This window comes from Nerophis ophidion, linkage group LG20 (assembly GCF_033978795.1).
Source record: "Nerophis ophidion isolate RoL-2023_Sa linkage group LG20, RoL_Noph_v1.0, whole genome shotgun sequence".
Taxonomy (NCBI): domain Eukaryota; kingdom Metazoa; phylum Chordata; class Actinopteri; order Syngnathiformes; family Syngnathidae; genus Nerophis; species Nerophis ophidion.
In genome coordinates, this window is record NC_084630.1 from 34,365,949 (window position 1) to 34,382,572 (window position 16,624).

Here is a 16,624-nt window from a genome sequence, read left to right on the forward strand (position 1 = left end):
CACACACACACACACACACCTTGTCTCCTTTCTTGATGGTGCGGACTTGGAGCTTGCTGATGGCTTTTTTGGCAGCGTCTCCCAGGCGTCTCTGTGGAGCGTAACAAGACGCAGGACGCTTACATGTGACACGGTTAGGCGTACAAATGTGCAGGATTTCGACAACTCGGCAGATTGCGAGCTGTGAAAATAAAACATAATTTATCTAAAACAGGGATCTCAGACAATTGAGGCCCGAGAGACGTTATTTTGTGGCCCCCACCTTAATATGAAAGTTTAATGTTAGTGCGGCCTGTAAGTTTTATATAAATGGTGCTTGACAGCGTTGTGTTATTTGGGTCCAAAATGGCTCTTTCAACGTTCTGGGTTGCCTACCCCTGCACTGGTGGAAAAGCGGCAAATGAGTTAAAAGCGACAGAAACGTCGCCATGGAGACGAGGGTTTTCTTACGTGGCTGGCTGCAGTCACACCGCGACACCTGTCCGTCAGTAATAACAGTCCCCGATAACCTTAGCCAATTTAAACCGTTGTGTTTTTTTAGGGACCAAATGTCTATTGTATTTCTAAGGTTTTATTATTATTATACCGCCGCCTCTTTGAGCTGTAATTTGACCTCCTTAACATGCTTCAAAACTCACAAAAATTCACACACACATCAGGACTGGCGAAAATTGCCATCTAATAAAAAAAAAAAAAAAAAAAAAACTCAAAATTGCGCTCTAGCACCCCCTAGGAAAAAACACAGACAAAACTGCTTGTGACTTCCGTTAGGAATGTCGTAGATAGATAGATAGATAGATAGATGGATAGTACTTTATTGAATCCTTCAGGAGAGTTCCTTCAGGAAAATTAAAATTCCAGCAGCAGTGTACAGAGTTGAGATCAATTAAAAAAGAAAAAAAGAAAATAAAAAGTAAAAAGTAAATAATGGGGGTTTAAAAGGAAACAAAATACAGAAATATTACAAAAAGAATAAAAACAATGGGAATAACAATATAACAGTAAAATAAGAATATAACAAGACAAAGTAGGCAGTAGTGACCATGTTATGAAAACGTATCGCTCTGTTAATGTTTTGCATCCCCTGTCATCCTAATACCCCCCGTCCCCCGTCCCAGAGAGGAGTTGTACAGTCTAATGGCGTGTGGGACAAAGGAGTTCTTGAGTCTATTAGTCCTGCACTTGGGATGAAGCAGTGAAGAGACATGAAACAAAAACCTCTATGTAGGTCTGACTTAGACCTACATTTCATAAAATAACATCCTTCAGCAAAAATCAACAGGAAGTTGGCAAACACCCCTTCAAAACAAAAGTTTCCTAAAAAATGTCATTTTTGTCTTCTTTGAGCTGTAATTTGACCCTTTAAAAGCTTCAAAGCTCACCAAACTGGACACACACATTAGGACTGGCGAAAATTGCGATCTAATAAAAAAATCAAACCACAAAACTTGAAATTGCGCTCTAGCGCCTCCTAGGAATAAAACACAGATAAAACTGCTCCTAAGAAAAAAACACTGACAAAACTGCTTGTAACTTCCGGTAGGAATGTCGTAGAGACATGAAACAAAAACCTCTATGTAGGTCTCACTTAGACCTACATTTCATTCATTGACATCCTTCAGCAAAAATCAACAGAAAGTTGGCAATTACCCCTTCAAAACAAAAGTTTTGTAAAAACCTGTCACCTTTTTTCAAACATTATCTCCTCTGAGCGCATTTCTTGTGTCGGCTTCAAACTCGCACAGGAAAGAGATTGAACCCTTCTGATTAAAAGTTGCGCAAAGAGTTTTTCTAACTACTCCGGTTTTGATTTTACGAGCTTTCAAAGATCCGCTGCGCTGATGCTGCTGCGGTCTAAAGATGGCCGCTTAAAAGCACCAGCGTGACCACACAGTGCAGAGAAGGTAGGTACTGTGCGGGTAAAGATATGTTTACTGGGTGAAAGAAGGAGGCACCTGTTTGACTGCAGGATACAGAGAAGGTAGGTAAAGTGCAGGTAAAGATATGTTGTCTGGGTGATGGCAGGAAGCACCAGCATGTATGGGTGAAAGAAAGAAGCACCAGTGTGACCCCAGGATGCAGGGAAGGTAGGTAAAGTGCAGGTAAAGATATGTTGAATGGGTAAAGGCAGGAAACACCAGCAAAAGTCGGTCCTGTCCATCGCTGCCTGCAGCTTTAATTTATTGTTTAATTTGCATTGCCTCACACGATGAACACTACATATGTTGCTATATGACGCCGGATAACACTCCGAGAGCCGTCCCTTTTTTTGTGCTCGCTACCCCGGTACTTTCCCGGCTATTATCCGCCGACCGCCGTGTTGCTGTAGGGAGGAAAAGCGGGATGACACACATTGTGGAAATAACATTATTCTCCGTGCGTGGGCTAAATACAAATATATTCCACAACCCCAAACATGTCTTTTTCAAAGCCTGCAGTGAAGAGAAGGGTTAGTGATGAGCAGAGAAAATTCCAGGAAAAGTGGGAGATGTAATATTTCTTTGTTGAGCACAGGGGCACCCCGACGTATCTTATTAAGGGATACAATTTGAAACGTCATTGTACAAATAGACATGCTGAGGAGTATGCAACATTTTTTTCTTGCAGCCCAGCCTCACCTTGATCTAAAATATCCCAAAAGTGAAATGCTGCCAAGACAGGAGATTGTCGGCTTCATGGTTTGTGCTCGGAGAGGCTCAGCTTTCCTACAGACATAAATGCAATGCAGACGCAACTAATTACACTATAAAACTCCTCATCAATTATAAATAAATACAAACAATGCAGGGAAGTAGATGTGTGTATGCAGAAGGAGCCTCACTGGTCACTTTATTAGGTACGCCTGCACATTGCATGAGATACTACACACGAGGGTTGTATAGTACAGTGGTTCTCAACCTTTTTTTAGTGATGTACCCCCTGTGAACATTTTTTTAATTCAAGTACCTCCTAATCAGAGCAAAGCATTTTTGGTTGAAAAAAAGAGATAAAGAAGTCAAATACAGCACTATGTCATCAGTTTCTGATTTATCAACTTGTATAACAGTGCAAAATATTGCTCATTTGAAGTGGTCTTTCTTGAACTATTTGGAAAAAAAGATATAAAAAAAAAAAGATTCAAGATTTTTTATTGTCATATACACAGTTAGACAGTTTGCCGTACAATGAAAATCTTACTTTGCTAGTCCACCCTTCAACAAGTCGCACGGTACTTAGCTAAAAATAAAAATATACTTTTTATTTTTAGCTAAGTAAAAATATACTTTTTATTTTTATTTTTCAGCTAAGTACCGTGCTACTTGTTGAAGGATGGACTAGCAAAGTAAGATTTTCATTGTACGGCAAACTGTCTGTTTAACTGTGTATATGACAATAAAAAATCTTGAATCTTTTTTTTTTTATATCTTTTCTTCCAAATAGTTCAACAAAGACCACTACAAATGAGCAATATTTTGCACTGTTATACAAATAATAAATCACAAACTGATGACATAGTGCTGTATTTTACTTCTTTACCTCTTTTTTTCAACCAAAAATGCTTTGCTCTGATTAGGAGGTACTTGAATTAAAGAAATGTTCACAGGGGGTGCATCACTAAAAAAAAGGTTGAGAACCACTGTAAAACAAAAAACTTGTTGAAAAATAAGTAAGTGATTCAATTATAAATAAAGATTTCTACACATAGACGTAATCATCAATTTAAATTTAAAGTGCCCTCTTTGGGGATTGTCATAGAGATCCATCTGGATTCTTGAACTTCATTCTAAACATTTCTCCACAAAAAAATAAATCTTTAACATCAATATTTATGGAACATGTCCACAACATTTTTTTAGCTGTCAACACTGAATATTGCAGTTTATGAACTTACATTCATATTTTGTTGAAGTATTATTCAATAAATTTATTTATAAAGGATTTTTGAATTGTTGTTATTTTTACAATATTTTAAAAAAATCTCACGTACCCCTTGGCATACCTTCAAGTACCCCCAGGGGTACGTGTACCCCCATTTGAGAACCACTGCTATAGTATACCGGTATTAGTATACTACCGCGATACTAATAAATGGGGCGGTATAGCTCGGTTGGTAGAGCGACCGTGTCAGCAACTTGAGGGTTGCAGGTACGATCCCCGCTTCCACCCACACTGGTTTAAATGTAAAAATTAGATATTGGGTCTCACTATGTAAAGCGCTTTGAGTCACTAGAGAAAAAGCACTATATAAATATAATTCACTTCATAAATCATTTTTGGTACGATACCGTCTCTGTCACGTCGTCACATTGCTGGTTTTACGAGCATGTTCGGCAGCGCCCAATCACGGAGTACTTACAAGCAGACACAGTGTGTAGACAGAAAAGCGAGAACGGACGCATTTTGGCTTAAAAACTGACGAAAAAGGTGAATTTATAACACTGAAACGCCCTCAGGAAGAGGTGCTTTAAGACATGGCTGGCTAGTTAGCGGCTAAGGTCCATCCGCCGTCGGCAATGTTTTAGCTAATTCTAAATCAATAATCCTGGTCTCCATGGCGACAAATAAAGCATGTTTCTTACAAGGATGAGGAATATCTAAACATGCTTCACTACACACCGTAGCTCACAGACATCAAAATGTAAACAAACGCCATGGGTGAATCTACACCTCATATCCACTGTAATGATATCAAGTACAGGCAAGTATCTACTATGATAACATCATTATTTTTTGCCATCACATCTTCTTTAGTTAAACTTTTTTTTTTATTATGTTTACAAATTCAGGAAATACGTCCCTGGACGCATGAGGACTCTGAATATGACCTATGTATGATCCTGTAACAGGATCAGATCAGGATCTGACATACTTTATAAACTACTTGGTATTCTCATTGTCATCCCATTGGGTTGAGTTTTTCCTTGCCCTGATGTGGGATCTGAGCAGAGGATGTCGTTGTGGCTTGTGCAGCCCTTTGAAACGCTTGTGCTTTAGGGCTATATACATAAACTTTGATTGATTGGTTGGTTGGTTGATTGATTGATTGGATTGATTGACCATCAAGACAATGCCAAGAGTGTGCGAAAAAGTAATCAGAGCAAGGGTGGCTATTATGAAGAAAATAGAATAAAAAATGTAAAGGTAAATAGTCATGAAAATAAAGAAAAAATGCATCGAATGAGTAGGTGTGTCCAAACTTTTGCCCTGTACTGTATGCACGTCTGTATTGGATCACATTGTACAAACCCTGTTTCCATATGAGTTGGGAAATTGTGTTAGATGTAAATATAAACAGAATACAATGATTTGCAAATAATTTTCCACCCATATTTAGTTGAATGCACTACAAAGACAAGATATTTGACGATCAAACTCATAAACTTTTTTTTTTTTTTGCAAATAATAAACAACTTAGAATTTCATGGCTGCAACATGTGCCAAAGTAGTTGGGAAAGGGCATGTTCACCACCGTGTTACATCACCTTTTCTTTCAAAAACACTCAATAAACGTTTGGGAACTGAGGAAACTAATTGTTGAAGCTTTGAAAGTGGAATTCTTGCCCATTCTTGTTTTATGTAGAGCTTCAGTCGTTCAACAGTCCGGGGTCTCCGCTGTCCTATTTTACGCTTCATAATGCGCCACACTTTTTCCATGGGAGACAGGTCTGAACTGGAGGCGGACCAGGAAAGTACCCGCACTCTTTTTTTACGAAGCCATGCTGTTGTAACACGTGCTGAATGTGGCTTGGCATTGTCTTGCTGAAATAAGCAGGGGCGTCCATGAAAACGATGTCGCTTAGAAGGCAGCATATGTGTTCCAAAACCTGTATGTACCTTTCAGCATTAATGGTGCCTTCACAGATGTGTAAGTTACCCATGCCTTGGGCACTAATGCACCCCCATACCATCACACATGCTGGCTTTTGAACTTTGCGTCGATAACAGTCTGGATGGTTCGGTTCCCCTTTGGTCCGGATGACACCATGTCGAATAATACCAAATACAATTTGAAATGTAGACTCGTCAGACCAAAGAACACTTTTCCACTTTGCATCAGTCCATCTTAGATGATCTCGGGTCCAGAGAAACCGGCGGCGTTTCTGGATGTTGTTGATAAATGGTTTTCGCTTTGCATAGTAGAGCTTTAACTTGCACTTACAGATGTAGTGACCACCTGTATTTAGTGACAGCGGTTTTCCGAAGTGTTCCTGAGCCCATGTGGTGATTTAGAGATTGATGTCAGTTTTTGATACAGTGCCGTCTGAGGGATCGAAGGTCACGGTCATTCAATGTTGGTTTCCGGCCATGCCGCTTACGTGGAGTGATTTCTCCAGAATCTTTGAACCTTTTGATGATATTATGGACCAAAGATGATGAAATCCCTAAATTTCTTAAAATTACACTTTGAGAAACGTTGTTCTTAAACTGTTTGACTATTTGCTCACGCAGTTGTGGACAAAGGGGTGTACCTCGCCCCATCCTTTCTTGTGAAAGACTGAGCATCTTTTGGGAAGCTGTTTTTATAGCCAATCATGGCACCCACCTGTTCCCAATTAGCCTGCACACCTGTGGGATGTTCCAAATAAGTGTTGGATGGGCATTCCTCAACTTTATCAGTATCTATTGCCACCTTTTCCAACTTCTTTGTCACGTGTTGCTGGCATCAAATTCTAAAGTTAATGATTATTTGCAAAAAAAAAAAAATGTTTGAGTTTGAACATCAAATATGTTGTCTTTGTAGCATATTGTAGCATATTCAACTGAATATTGCCCGGACCTGGAGCTACTAGCTGTTAGCCTTCGGCCATACTATCTGCCGAGGGAGTTCAGTCACGTGATCTCCCTCTGTGTTTACATTCCCCCGAGGGCAGATGCTGCCAATGCATGTGAGATGATCCACGCCATCACATCAAGGCTACAGACAAAACATCCTGAGGCTTTTTTCATCATTTCTGGGGACTTCAATCATGCTACTTTGGACTCAACATTAGCTGCTTTTTACCAGGCTGTGGATTGTCCCACGAGAAACAACAGGACAATTGACCTACTGTATTCTAATGTCAGGGATGCATACAAGGTCACACCCCTACCCCCACTAGGGAAGTCTGACCACACTCTTGTTCATTTGCGGCCAAAATACACCCCCATGGTCCAAAGACAGCCTGTTAACACTTGCTATGTGAGGAAGTGGTCCCCTGAATTGGAAGATGCCCTCAGAGACTGCTACAACACCACAGACTGGGACGTGCTGCTTCCACAGGGTGAGGACATTGATGGGCTGACTCACTGTCTCACAGATTACCTCAACTTCTGCGTGGACGTGATCTGCCCTGCTAAGACTGTTCGGTGCTACCCTAATAACAAACCCTGGGTAAAACAAGAAGTTAAAGCTGTCCTCAACAAGAAGAAAGCTGCCTTCAGGAGTGGAGACAGGGAGGCAATGAGAGCAGCACAGCGGGAGGTGAAACGACGCGTGAGGGAGGCTAAGGACAGCTACAGGAAGAAGCTGTAGCAGAAGCTGCAGCAGAACAACATGAGGGAGGTCTGGGAAGGTGTAAAAACCATCACAGGCCACAAGACAAAGACCAGAGCTGTTGTGGGGACAATAGAGAGGGCCAATGAGATGAATAACTTCTTTAACCGGTTTAACCAGCCCGTGTCCTCTCCGTCCCCCACTTCCCATCACAGCCAACCCCTCTTCTGCTACCCTCAACGGACCTCCCCCCCAGCCATGGCAGCACCCTCCTCCACCACCTCTACGCAGACATTAGTCATCTCTGCGGACCAGGTCAGAGGTCAACTGAGGAAGCTACAGCCAAGGAAAGCAGCAGGCCCAGACAAGCTGTGCCCCCGACTCCTGAAGACCTGTGCTGCAGAACTGGGTGAACCACTTCAAAGGATCTTCAACCTCAGCCTGCAGCTGGGAAGAGTGCCCACCCTCTGGAAGACGTCATGCATCATTCCAGTTCCCAAAAAGAGCTGCCCCAGTGAGCTGAACGACTACAGACCAGTGGCGCTCACCTCTCATCTAATGAAGACATTGGAGCGGCTATTTCTCAGCCTCCTCAGACCACAGGTGCAACATGCCCAGGACAGCCTGCAGTTTGCGTACCAGGAAGGCGTTGGTGTGGAGGATGCTATCCTTTACCTGCTGCATCGAGCCCACTCACACCTGGATAAGGGAAATGGCACTGTGAGGATCCTGTTCCTGGACTTCTCGAGTGCCTTTAATACCATCCAGCCCCGCCTCCTTCAGGACAAGCTCTACAAAATGCAAGTGGACCCCTGCCTGGTTGCCTGGATTTCGAACTACCTCACCGACAGGCCACAGTACGTCAGACTGAAGGACATGACGTCTGACACTGTGATCAGCGGCACCGGAGCACCGCAGGGAACGGTGCTGGCCCCTCTTCTCTTCACCCTGTACACCGCTGACTTCTGCTACAACTCAGAGCTGTGTCACATACAGAGGTACGCGGATGACACAGCCATCGTCGGGTGCATCAGGGACGGCAGAGAGGAGGAGTTTCGGAACCTGGTGAGGGACTTTGTTGTCTGGTGCCACACGAACCTCTTGCAGCTCAATCCGTCAAAGACCAAGGAGCTGGTCATTGACTTTGGGAGGCCGAGTCCACGGTCACAACCTATTGTGATCGAGGGAGTTGAGGTACAGACTGTGGACTCATTCAAGTACCTCGGGGTTTGGGTGGACAATAAGCTGGACTGGACTGTTAACATGGACCACCAGTACAAGAAAGGACAGAGCAGGCTGTACTTCCTCAGGAGACTGCACTCCTTCAACATTTGTAGAAAACTCCTGTGGATGTACTACCAGTCTGTGGTTGCCAGTGTTGTATTCTACATGGTAGTGTGCTGGGGGGGCAGTACATCTAAGAAGGAAAGCTCCAGACTTGAGAAACTGATCAGGCGGGCCGGTTCTACAATCGGAATGAAACTGGACTCACTGGTGACGGTGGCAGAGAAGAGGACTGTTGACAAACTAGTGAGCATCCTGGATGATGCCAGTCACCCTCTGCATAGCGTTATCAGTAGCCAGAAAAGCCTGTTCAGTGCTAGACTGCTTCATCCCAAGTGCAGGACTAATAGACTCAAGAACTCCTTTGTCCCACACGCCATTAGACTGTACAACTCCTCTCTGGGACGGGGGACGGGGGGGTATTAGGATGACAGGGGATGCAAAACATTAACAGTGCAATACGTTTTCATAACATGGTCACTACTGCCTACTTTGTCTTGTTATATTCTTATTTTACTGTTATATTGTTATTCCCATTGTTTTTATTCTTTTTGTAATATTTCTCTATTTTGTTTCATTTTAAACCCCCATTATTTACTTTTTACTTTAAATTGATCTCAACTCTGTACACTGCTGCTGGAATTTTAATTTTCCTGAAGGAACTCTCCTGAAGGAATCAATAAAGTACTATCTATCTATCTATCTATCTATCTATATGGCTTGAAAAGGATTTGCAAATCATTCTATTCCGTTTATATTTACATCTAACACAATTTACCAAGTCATATGGAAAGGGGGTTTGTGAATATATCATACCGAATGCACGGTTCTACATGGGAAGTGTTCAGTAAAAACATGAAAGAATAAAAAATATATATATTAATAACAAGTGTGGGAGGTTGCATATTGGTGGTGACGGGAGACGATCATCACTTGATTATACATTTTGAAAAAACTAACAACGGTCGCCTCCCCGCCAACTGTTCCATTAACAGACGTGATGATGTAACCACAAGCCTGTGTTGACTCTGACGGCCGAGGTTTGACGGTCCGCTGCTTCGCGCCGCCTCTGCCAGACTAACAATTCCCGCCTCTCCTTGCCGACGCCATGTGTAAAGATGGCGCCGGCCGACATGGCAAATCTACAGCACAGCACCATCCACTCAGACAAGATCAAGAGTTGCGTAAAGAGCGGAGTCGTACCTGGTTGCGGTCTCGGGCATTAACATATCGGAATCTCTGGATATAGTAGAAGACAAGCCAGGCGAGGGAGATTATCATGAGAATGATGAAGGAGATGGAGACAAAGACTACCGAGGTTCTGCTCACATACTTCTGCAGGTTGCGCGTTCCTACAGTGATGTGCAAGGTGACGGCGACGTGCTGCACCAGCAGGGCCACAATCTCCCGACCTTTGTGCTCCGGGATCATGATGGCCACCACCTCGCCTGTGCCTGCACACAAACACACAGGACAACGCGGTTCCAGCTGTGGAGTGTTTCCATTCAGAACACAACAGTGCTGTTAAACTGTCGATTGGGGGACCAAATCCGCCGGGTTAGGGGTCAAAACTAGGGAGACATTTTTGCAGGGAATTCCTGAAAAAGAGTAAAGTGCTCCTGTTGTATAAGGCAGTGGTCCCCAACCACCGATTGGTACCGGGCAGCACAAGGAAAGAAAAAAAAAAAAATCAATATAGAAAACACAATATATATCAATATAGATCAGGGGTGTCCAAACTTTTTCCACTGAGGGCCGCACACTGAATAATCAAAGCAAGCGGGGGCCGTTTATTTTAAAAACCAATACAATATATGTATTCCATATACTTTATATGGAATTTAAATAAATTGTGTATATAATATATATATATATATATATATATATATATATATATAAGTGTACAAATGTATATGTTTGATTTAAATGTTAAACTGTGTATATGAGACATGTGCTACATATATGTTGCTTATATATTGTTTAAAAAAAGTAATATAAGTGAAGCATGTTTTAGATTTTATATATTTTTAACCTTGTTCTTGTTGTGATGGGGTAGGTTTATATAAGCGTTGCTTCAACCTACACCCTTTCGGCTCAATCATTGCTCAAATAAAAAATATACTTTTAGGCCTCCACTCAGGCTTGATCCAGGGGACCCCAAATGGTTTTGGTCAAAATAAAATGTTAAAAATGTGTCTATAATCAGTATTATTATTCAAGTTTTAAATCTCTGTCAGAGTTATTTGTTGACGAACCCCATGATGCAGAGAAGGAGGCAGGCATTGAATGGGAAAACATGGTTTCATTTAAATAATAGAACAAGAACAAACAAAAAGCACGCACGTGGGCGGAATAACAAACTAAGGGGGCTAGCACTGGAAGCTAGAAAACAAATAGGAACTTTAGCATTGAAGCTAGAGGATAACAAACAGAAAAATTGGAAATAGCTATGGCTAACAAAAACAGCTTACCGCTACGACGACCAGGACAAGATGTAGCACGACAGGTAATAGCAGAAATGATGCCAGACAGGACAGGTAGCACGACAAGAGTGACATGAGGCAACGACAATACAAATGACAATACAATGATCCAGCAACTGACACAAGACAAAGGAGGTACAAATAGGAGCCGGCTGATTGGCAACAGGTGTGGCCAGATGCCAATCGGCCGCAGCTGAAGGGGAACACAGCACTGAGGGAACAAGACAGGAAGCTGACAAAATAAGAGCACTAGACAGGAAATACTAAACACACTGAGGAGGAACACAGCACTCAGGGAACAGGACAGGAAGCTGACAAATTAAGAGCACTTGACAGGAACTAAAAGACAGGAAATATCAAACACAGGAAACCGACAAATGCAGAGGAAAATACTAAAACATAGACAAACTCTCAGGGGCAAGCCTGACAATCTCTAGATTAACATTAACTCTATCTGGCAATACGACATTTTTAAAGATTTAAGTTGTATGCTCTTTTTGTCAAAGAAAACCATGTTTTTTTAATTGAAAAAAAAAACACAAAATATGCAATATTTTCACCTAATAAAATTTTCAAGTAGAATGTTTAAAATTATATAATTAGAGCTGTAAAAAGGTCAACAACTCATAACACCATTGGTTTTAATTCACTATTATTTTTTGTGCAAGGACACTTAAAAACAAAACACACTGATCCAAAAGGGTCCTAAAGTGTTAAAAAATAAATTATATATATTTTTTTACTGTTTACTTTTAACACAATGGTCTCCAGATCAACTTCAGATCCATCCGTCAATTATAAGTTTTTCTTTTGTTTCGTTTTTTGTTTGTTCGTTTTAGGCCATTCTTTAAAAAAAAAAATTTTTTTAATTAAAAAAAACTGTTTTTCATATGGCAAACACAAAATATCCAACATTTGCCCCCAAAAATATCTCAAAGTTGAATATTTTATGTGACGTAATTGGAGCCTTGAATTGGTCAATAATTCATAATTGATTTTGAGTCACTATTTTCTTTTAAAGAAAGAAACAGCCTGAACGGCAGCTTTGTGTTATTAGAGTAAACATTGCAACATGTTCTTGTTACATTTCACCTGTTTGCTCTTTTATAACACTTTTTATGTTTTGAATTTTTTTCCATAGTATTTTTAAAATGTGCCGTGGGGCCGTTATAAAATGGCCCACGGGCCGCACTTTGAAGACCCCTGATATAGATCAATACAGTCTGCAGGGATACAGTCCGTAAACACACATGATTGTATTTCTTTATGAAAAAATAAATAAATAAAATAAAATTAAACACCCCCCCCCCAAGCCTGGTCCGTGGGACACATTTTCAAGCGTTGACCGGTCCGCAGCTACAAAAAGGTTGGGGACCACTGCTATAAGGCACATTTTTTTAGTTGGAAAAATCCCGAGGTACACCCCGAGCAGAAAACATAAAAAAATGAAACTCAGCGGCCGATATTGACAATAAAAAGTCGTTGTCACAATTGTTGGATATGACTTTAAAGCATACCCAAGCATGCATCAATATAGCTCTTGTCTCAAAGTAGGTGTAATGTCACCACCTGTCATGACACGCCGTGACTTATTTGGAGTTTTTTGCTGTTTTCCTGTGTGTAGGGTTTCCTATTTTGTTGTTGATTTATCATGTCATGTACGGATGTACTTTGTGGACGCCGTCTGCTGCTCCACACGCTGTAAGTCTTTGCTGTCGTCTGTCTTTGCTGGACTGGACTCCCACACTATTATGCTAGATCCGCTATGGACTGGACTCTCACTATTATGTTAGATCCAATATGGACTGGATTCTCACACTATTATGTTAGATCCACTATGGACCGAACTCTCACACTATTATGTTAGATCCACTATAGACTGGACTCTCACACTATTATGTTAAATCCACTATGGACTGGACTCTCCTATTATGTTGGATCCACTATGGACTGGACTCTCACACTATTATGTTAAATCCAATATGGACTGGACTCTCACACTATTATGCTAGATCCACTATGGACTGGACTCTCACACTATTATGTTAGGTCCACTATGGACTGGACTCTCACTATTATGTTAGATCCGCTATGGACTGGACTCTCACACTATAATGTTAGATCCGCTATGGACTGGACTCTCACACTATTATGTTAGATCCGCTATGGACTGGATTCTCACACTATTATTTTAGATCTACTACGGACTGGACTCTCACACTATTATGTTAGATCCACTATGGACTGGACTCTCGCACTATTAGGTTGGATCCACTATGGACTGGACTCTCACACTATTATGTTAGATCCACTTTGGATAGGACTCTCACACTAATATGTTAGATCCACTATGGACTGGACTCTCACACTAATATGTTAGATCCACTATGGACTGGACTCTCACACTAATATGTTAGATCCACTGTGGACTGGACTCTCACACTATTATGTTAGATCCACTATGGACTGGACTCTCACACTAATATTTTAGATCCACTATAGACTGGACTGTCACAATATTATGTTAGATCCACTATGGACTGGACTCTCACACTAATATTTTAGATCCACTATAGACTGGACTCTCACAATATTATGTTAGATCCACTTTGGACAGACTCGAACACTAATATGTTAGATCCACTATGGAATGGACTCTCCTATTATGTTGGATCCACTATGGACTGGACTCTCACACTATTAAGTTAGATCCACTATGGACTGGACTCTCACACTATTATGTTAGAGCCACTATGGACTGGACTCTCACACTAATATGTTAGATCCACTATGGACTGGACTCTCACACTATTATGTTAGATCCACTATAGACTGGACTGTCACAATATTATGTTAGATCCACTTTGGACAGGACTCTAACACTAATATGTTAGATCCACTATGGACTGGACTCTCACACTAATATGTTAGATCCACTATGGACTGGACTCTCACACTATTATGTTAGATCCACTATGGTCTGGACTCTCACACTAATATATTAGATCCACTATAGACTGGACTGTCACAATATTATGTTAGATCCACTTTGGACAGGACTCGAACACTAATATGTTAGATCCACTATGGACTGGACTGTCCTTTTATGTTGGATCCACTATGGACTGGACTCTCACACTAATATGTTAGATCCACTATGGACTGGACTGTCCTATTATGTTGGATCCACTATGGACTGGACTCTAACACTAATATGTTAGATCCACTATGGACTGGACTCTCACACTAATATGATAGATCCACTACAGACTGGACTCTCACAATATTATGTTAGATCCACTTTGGACAGGACTCGAACACTAATATGTTAGATCCACTATGGACTGGACTGTCCTATTATGTTGGATCCACTATGGACTGGACTCTCACACTAATATGTTAGATCCACTATGGACTGGACTCTCACACTATTATGTTGGATCCACTATGGTCTGGACTCTCACACTAATATGTTAGATCCACTATAGACTGGACTGTCACAATATTATGTTAGACCCACTTTGGACAGGACTCGAACACTAATATGTTAGATCCACTATGGACTGGACTCTCCTATTATGTTGGATCCACTATGGACTGGACTCTCACACTAATATGTTAGATCCACTATGGACTGGACTCTCACACTATTATGTTAGAGCCACTATGGACTGGACTCTCACACTAATATGTTAGATCCACTATGGACTGGACTCTCACACTATTATGTTAGAGCCACTATGGACTGGACTCTCACACTAATATGTTAGATCCACTATGGACTGGACTCTCACACTATTATGTTAGATCCACTTTGAACAGGACTCTAACACTAATATGTTAGATCCACTATGGACTGGACTCTCACACTAATATGTTAGATCCACTATGGACTGGACTCTCACACTATTATGTTAGATCCACTATGGTCTGGACTCTCACACTAATATGTTAGATCCACTATTGACTGGACTGTCACAATATTATGTTAGATCCACTTTGGACAGGACTCTAACACTAATATGTTAGATCTACTATGGACTGGACTCTCCTATTATGTTGGATCCACTATGGACTGGACTCTCACACTAATATGTTGGATCCACTATGGACTGGACTCTCACACTATTATGTTAGATCCACTATGGACTGGACTCTCACACTATTATGTTAGATCCACTATGGACTGGACTCTCACACTATTATGTTAGATCCACTATGGACTGGACTCTCACACTATTATGTTAGATCCACTATGGACTGGACTCTCACACTAATATGTTAGATCCACTATAGACTGGACTGTCACAATATTATGTTAGATCCACTTTGGACAGGACTCTAACACTAATATGTTAGATCCACTATGGACTGGACTCTCATACTAATATGTTAGATCCACTATGGACTGGACTGTCACACTATTATGTTAGATCCATTATGGACTGGACTCTCACACTAATATGTTAGATCCACTATAGACTGGACTGTCACACTATTATGTTAGATATACTTTGGACAGGACTCTAACACTAATATGTTAGATCCACTATGGACTGGACTCTCACACTAATATGTTAGATCCATTATGGACTGGACTCTCACACTATTATGTTAGATCCACTATGGACTGGACTGTCACAATATTATGTTAGATCCACTTTGGACAGGATTCTAACACTAATATGTTTGATCCACTATGGACTGGACTCTCACTATTATGTTAGATCCCATACAGACTGGACTCCCACACTATTATGTTAAATCCACTATGGACTGGACTCTCCTATTATGTTGGATCCACTATGGACTGGACTCTCACACTATTATGTTAGATCCACTATGGACTGGATTCTCACACTATTATGTTAGATCCACTATGGACTGGACTCTCTCACTATTATGTTAGATCCACTATGGACTGGACTCTCACACTAATATGTTAGATCCACTATAGACTGGACTGTCACAATATTATGTTAGATCCACTATGGACTGGACTCTCTCACTATTATGTTAGATCCACTTTGGACAGGACTCTAACACTAATATGTTAGATCCACTATGGACTGGACTCTCACTATTATGTTAGATCCACTATGGACTGGACTCTCACTATTATGTTAGATCCACTACAGACTGGACTCCCACACTATTATGTTAAATCCACTATGGACTGGACTCTCCTATTATGTTGGATCCACTATGGACTGGACTCTCACACTATTATGTTAGATCCACTATGGACTGGACTCTCGCACTATTATGTTAGATCCACTTTGGACAGGACTCTCACATTAATATGTTAGATCCACTATGGACTGGACTCTCACACTAATATGTTAGATCCACTATGGACTGGACTCTCACACTAATATGTTAGATCCACTATGGACTGGACTCT

General features: G+C 41.1%; 1 protein-coding gene across 2 annotated transcripts in view; it reads right to left on the reverse strand.

Annotated features, from left to right (window-relative positions):
- rnf150a (ring finger protein 150a) overlaps positions 1–16,624 on the reverse strand; it is a 109,344-nt gene that overhangs the window by 13,247 nt on the left and 79,473 nt on the right. For both annotated transcript variants that reach the window (XM_061881069.1, XM_061881070.1), the window contains exons 4-5: positions 9,941–10,191; positions 20–91 (exon numbers count right to left, since the gene is read on the reverse strand). In XM_061881069.1, the coding sequence (XP_061737053.1) occupies positions 20–91; positions 9,941–10,191 (323 nt within the window). The remainder of the gene's footprint in view (positions 1–19; positions 92–9,940; positions 10,192–16,624) is intronic.